Genomic DNA, 4,790 nt, shown 5'->3' with positions numbered 1-4,790 from the left:
CGGCTGCTTCCCGGCCTCCCCGGGCGCCGGGGCCCGAGGTCCGCGGGACACTGCGCTTCTGAGCAGCGAGGAAGGCCAGAACCCATGAAGGAAGGGGCATGGGGCTTCGGGAGCCTTGTCCGTCGTGGGGGGGCGNTGCTTCCCGGCCTCCCCGGGCGCCGGGGCCCGAGGTCCGCGGGACACTGCGCTTCTGAGCAGCGAGGAAGGCCAGAACCCATGAAGGAAGGGGCATGGGGCTTCGGGAGCCTTGTCCGTCGTGGGGGGGCGGGGATGAAATGAGGTCGTGAGGTACACAGGAGCCACAGCGTCGGTTCGGCGACAGCGAAGGTGGGGGGCACGGGGTAGAAAGACGGGGCTGAGCAGAGGCTCAGCGAGGTCACAGGACCGTCGGGGACCGCGGGTTGCCTGCAGCCCCCGCGGCCGCGAGCGTCCTGGGGAGGCAGGCGCTCAGGAAGCAAGCAGTCCGCTGCCCGAAACAGGGCAACGAGGAGTTTGGACGTTTTCCTGAAGCTGGAGGGAGTGTGGAAAGGTTTTAACAGCAGAAGTTACATGACACAACTTGTGTTGGGGAAGATGGCTCTGGCAGCAAGAGAGCGGATTTTTTTTTAATTTTTTAACATTTATTTTATTTTTTAGACAGAGAGAGACCCAAGTATGAGTGGGAGAGGGGCAGAGAGAGGGAGACACAGACTCTGAAACAGGCTCCAGGCTCCGAGCTGTCAGCACAGAGCCCGACGCGGGGCTCGAACCCACGGACTGCAAGATCATGACCTGGGCTGAAGTTGGACGCCTAACCGACTGAGCCCCCCAGGCGCCCCGCAAGAGAGCGGATTGACGGGCAGCGTGGAGAGGTAGGAAACCGGGTGCTGTGACCCGCGAGTCAGCAGCCGCCAGGGTCCACGCAGGAGGCGGCTCCCCAGATGGGAACGGAGATGGGCATGTGACAGAACGTTAATGGGAAACTACATTAACTATGAAATTCTTTCAACTTTATATGCGTTCGAAGTTTTTCATAGTAAGATTTTTGAAAAAATAAACTTTACTGGATTAGTAACCAATGTAACTAATCACTCATCTAAAAGAGAAAAAAAACGAAAAACAGCTTTAAAAGTTATTTTGAGGCGTGCCTGGGTGGCTCAGTCTGTTGAGCTTCCGACTTCAGCTCAGACTGTGATCTCACGGTTCCTGAGTTCAAGCCCCACATCAGGCTCTCTGCTGACCTCTCCCTCTCTGCCCCTTCCATGCTCGTCACTCGTTCTCTCTCTCTTCCTCTTAAAAAAATTTTTTTAAGTTATTTTAATTCAGCTGCATGTAATCACTGCAAAAAATAATAATAGTAAATGTTGTAAGCAACCTGGCATAACTAAGTCCCCATCCAGATTTTAATAGGCTTGAACCTCAGGGACGCCTGGGTGGCTCAGTCAGTTAAGTGTCGGGTTCTTGATTTCGGCTCAAGCCATGGTCTCATGGTTCGTGACATTGAGCCCTGCATTGGGCTTTGCAATGACAGCTCGGAGCCTGCTTTGATCCTCTCTCTCTCTCCCTCTCTCTGCCCCTCCCCCACTATGCTCTCACTCTCTTGAAATAAATAAACTTAAAAAAAATCATAAAATACACAAAAGAAGAAACCACAATAATTGAGAGTTGAAAAAACACAAGCTGTAGATTGCCCTCCCGAGGAGCTCAGATACTGAAATTCTCAGAAACAAAAATACATGAACTATTTAAGGAAACGAGTGAAAGTGAGAAACCAGGAGGAGACCCCACGGTGACCAGAGAGTCGCCGGTACCCGTCCTTTCCTCTGCAGCCTTCTCTTCTGGATCAGTCTTGTCCTAAAGCCATCAGGTGACACCGGTGACACAGGGGAGATGGAGAGGGTTGTGCTGACCCAGATGTGAGTATCAGAACCCAGCCTCCCCGATATGGGAAGTGAGATCAAAACGGGAAAGAGTGCGTCCTTGTCGATTGGCAGGCTAGGGTAAGGAGTCACCGTGACCGAGCGAGGAGGGCCTCAGCCCATGGGGTCAGCGCAACATGGAGAGTCCCAGCCTGGGCAGGATACTAGGACGTCACCCCGGGGTGTGGGCCCTGCGTGAGGTGGGCGTAGCCCCCGCGGGTGAGCTGGGGCAGCGGTCCGCCAGCACCGTGGGAGGGCTTCCACGCAGCTGGGAGGCAGGGCACAAAGGGTCCAAACTAGGCGTGAGAGCCCCAGAGCGTCTGCGTGGAAGGTGTCCGCGTGGGCAGCAGAATTGCAGCAGGGATGGCCTGCCGCCTGTGAGCGAGAAAACTGACCCCTCTTGCCGTAATGACTGTTCCCAGGACGATCTGCAAGAATGGGAGAGGGGAGGAAGGCGACAAGGTTAACTCCTTATCTTGAGGACTGTAGGTGACCTATAGGAAGAGAATTCTTGCTGGAAGTTCACGCTAAGGTATTTGACAGTGATGCAGCATCAACTCAGAGGCTTATTCTCAAATGGTACAGAGAAAAGAGTTTTAATTTATTGCATGTTAAACTTTTCGGTAAGTTTTTTGGTTTTTTGTTTTTTGTTTTTTGCTCTGAAGCAAAAAAAAAAAAAAGATAAACAACAAAAAAAGGACTGAAGAGAATGTTGTTTAAAAGTGTAATTGTAGGGGTGCCTGGGTGGCTCCGTTGGTTAAGCGTCCAACTTCTGATTTTGGCTCAGGTCACGATCCCACAGTTTGTGAGTTCAAGCCCCACATCAGGCTCTGTGCTGACAGTGCAGAGCCTGCTTGGGATTCTCTCTCTCTCTCTTTCAAATTAAATAAATAAAAACTTTTAAAAAGTGTAATTGTAAGGGGCACCAGGGTGGCTCAGTCGGTTAGGCATCCAACTCTTGGTTTCAGCTCAGGTCATGATCTTATAATTCATGAGATCAAGCCCTGCATCAGGCTCTGCACTGACAGCAGGGAGCCTGCTTAGGATTCTCTCTCCCTCTTTCTCTGCCCCTCCCCTGCTTGAATGCTCTCGCTCTCTCTCAAATAAATAAACTTTAAAAATTAACATGTAATTGTTGAATTGTGATGAAGGAATCATGGGTGTGTGCCTATGTCCAAACTCATCCAATGGTGTACGTTGAATATGTGCTATTTTTTTGTATATCAACTATACCTCAATAAAGCTATTTTAAAAGTTGACTGTTGACGTAAAATCTCAAAAGAAACGTGAAACAGATGAGGCACAGCTGAGAGAATTTTAGCTCGCGACAGGTAGGGAAGGATTGCCTAGAATGTATCAGAAAGAACAACGGTGTGGGACAGTGGGAATGGAAACGCTTGGAAACCAGGAGAGCAGAATAAGAGTGTCAGACCGGAAGTCCACGGGAGAGAACAGAGAGAGTAGAAGAGCGGCAATACGTGAAAAGATGATTTCCAAGAGTTTTCAAGAACCGATGAAAGATATGAGTCCACAAATCCAGGAAGCATAATGACCATCAATTAAGAGAAGTTCAAAGAAATCTACTCCTAGATACATCTGGTGCAACGAAAAAGTATCCAAAATGGAGAATTGCTTAAAAGCCACCAAAAAGGAACTGCCAGCCCCAGTCATGACGGAGCAGCTGGTCCCGCACATTATAACATGAAGACCGGGCAAATGTGAGGCAGACAGTTTTCTGGCATTGGACCACGGGCAGCGCAGGGCCGCCGTCACGGAGAGAGAGGGCGCCACCAGAGCAGGCCTCGTCCTCCAGCTTTCTGCCTGGAAACACTTTCTGGACCGCGTGGTTGGGGGGAGGGGGACTCCAGTAAAACACAGAGGTCTTGATGACTTGAGAGATCAGAGTTTCGAGGGGCTAATGTGGGGCGTTTGTAGGGCTCCGTGCTGAAGGTCACAGAGACATGTCTAGACGGAGCTCCAGAAATCTGCAGGGTGTCGCACTGAATGTGTGGGTGCAAGAACCATTAGCTGTAAACGGAACAGGTCCCCGTGGCCTCCGTGGACCAGTCTCCGTAGGTCCTGAGCTGTGTGCATCCCCCTTTAGATATGACCACCCATCCGGTCCCCTGGCCAGCATTTCCCAAAGTGCCATCCATCAGCTTAGAAATGCGCTTTAAAATCACTTCTAGGTCCCTGACAGAATGCACATTCCTAGATTTCACACCAGTTTTACCACGTTCTGATTTCTGGAAGTTGGGTCAGGAACTCCCATCCCCAGGCGCCTTCTGTGCTCACCCGAGGCTAAGACACTGCCATGGAGACGTCAGGCTGGGAAACGTCAGGTTATTCGCCTTCACTTTCTTTCACTGCCCCTGCGTGGACCTCTACTAGGAATACGAACTGTGTAGTGGAGGGGCTGCGGCTTCCTTCAATTACAGTTTCAAGCTCGGGAATCTAGGGCGACGGGGCCTCTAGGAAGCCTTCCTGCCGTGTGGCAGCCTCAGGACGGGTGTTTGTGCTAACGGCAGAAGTGGAGTCGAGGAAGGTGAGGAAAGAGACTTGTCGGGCATGGATGTCGAGAAGGTACAGGAGCGCTGGGCGAGTTCCTAGACCCACATCCGTGTCCTGAGCTGGGCACGCGGCCTCTGTCGTGCCAGGGAGAAGGCACAGAGCCGACTCTTCAGGGATACAGACTACTCGGGCCAAGGCAGAAAAGCTGGCACAGCCCTGTGTCCCCAGGGAGCTCAGAATCCCCATTTACCCCATGCGGCCCCTGTCCGGGCCAGCGGTGGCCTCGCCGTACCCATGAGAGGCTCGCACAGAGGTTGGTGGCTCACAGATCACAAAAGGAGTTAATGACAGTGGCCCCCTCTGGGAGAGCTCCCCCCCCCC

The 4,790-nt window shown here is 52.1% G+C and overlaps 1 protein-coding gene across 1 annotated transcript in view; it reads right to left on the bottom strand.

The window, feature by feature from the left end:
- Positions 1–4,790, bottom strand: part of RBM33 (RNA binding motif protein 33) — a 152,012-nt gene that overhangs the window by 122,622 nt on the left and 24,600 nt on the right. Inside the window, 2 exon segments of the mRNA XM_077761688.1 lie at positions 2,075–2,166; positions 2,294–2,326. Of these exon segments, the coding sequence (XP_077617814.1) occupies positions 2,075–2,166; positions 2,294–2,326 (125 nt within the window).

This window comes from Crocuta crocuta, unplaced genomic scaffold (assembly GCF_008692635.1).
Source record: "Crocuta crocuta isolate KB4526 unplaced genomic scaffold, BGI_CrCroc_1.0 scaffold408, whole genome shotgun sequence".
NCBI lineage: Eukaryota > Metazoa > Chordata > Mammalia > Carnivora > Hyaenidae > Crocuta > Crocuta crocuta.
Note: the sequence above shows the minus strand (reverse complement) of the source record. Positions and strands in the feature narration are given on the sequence as shown.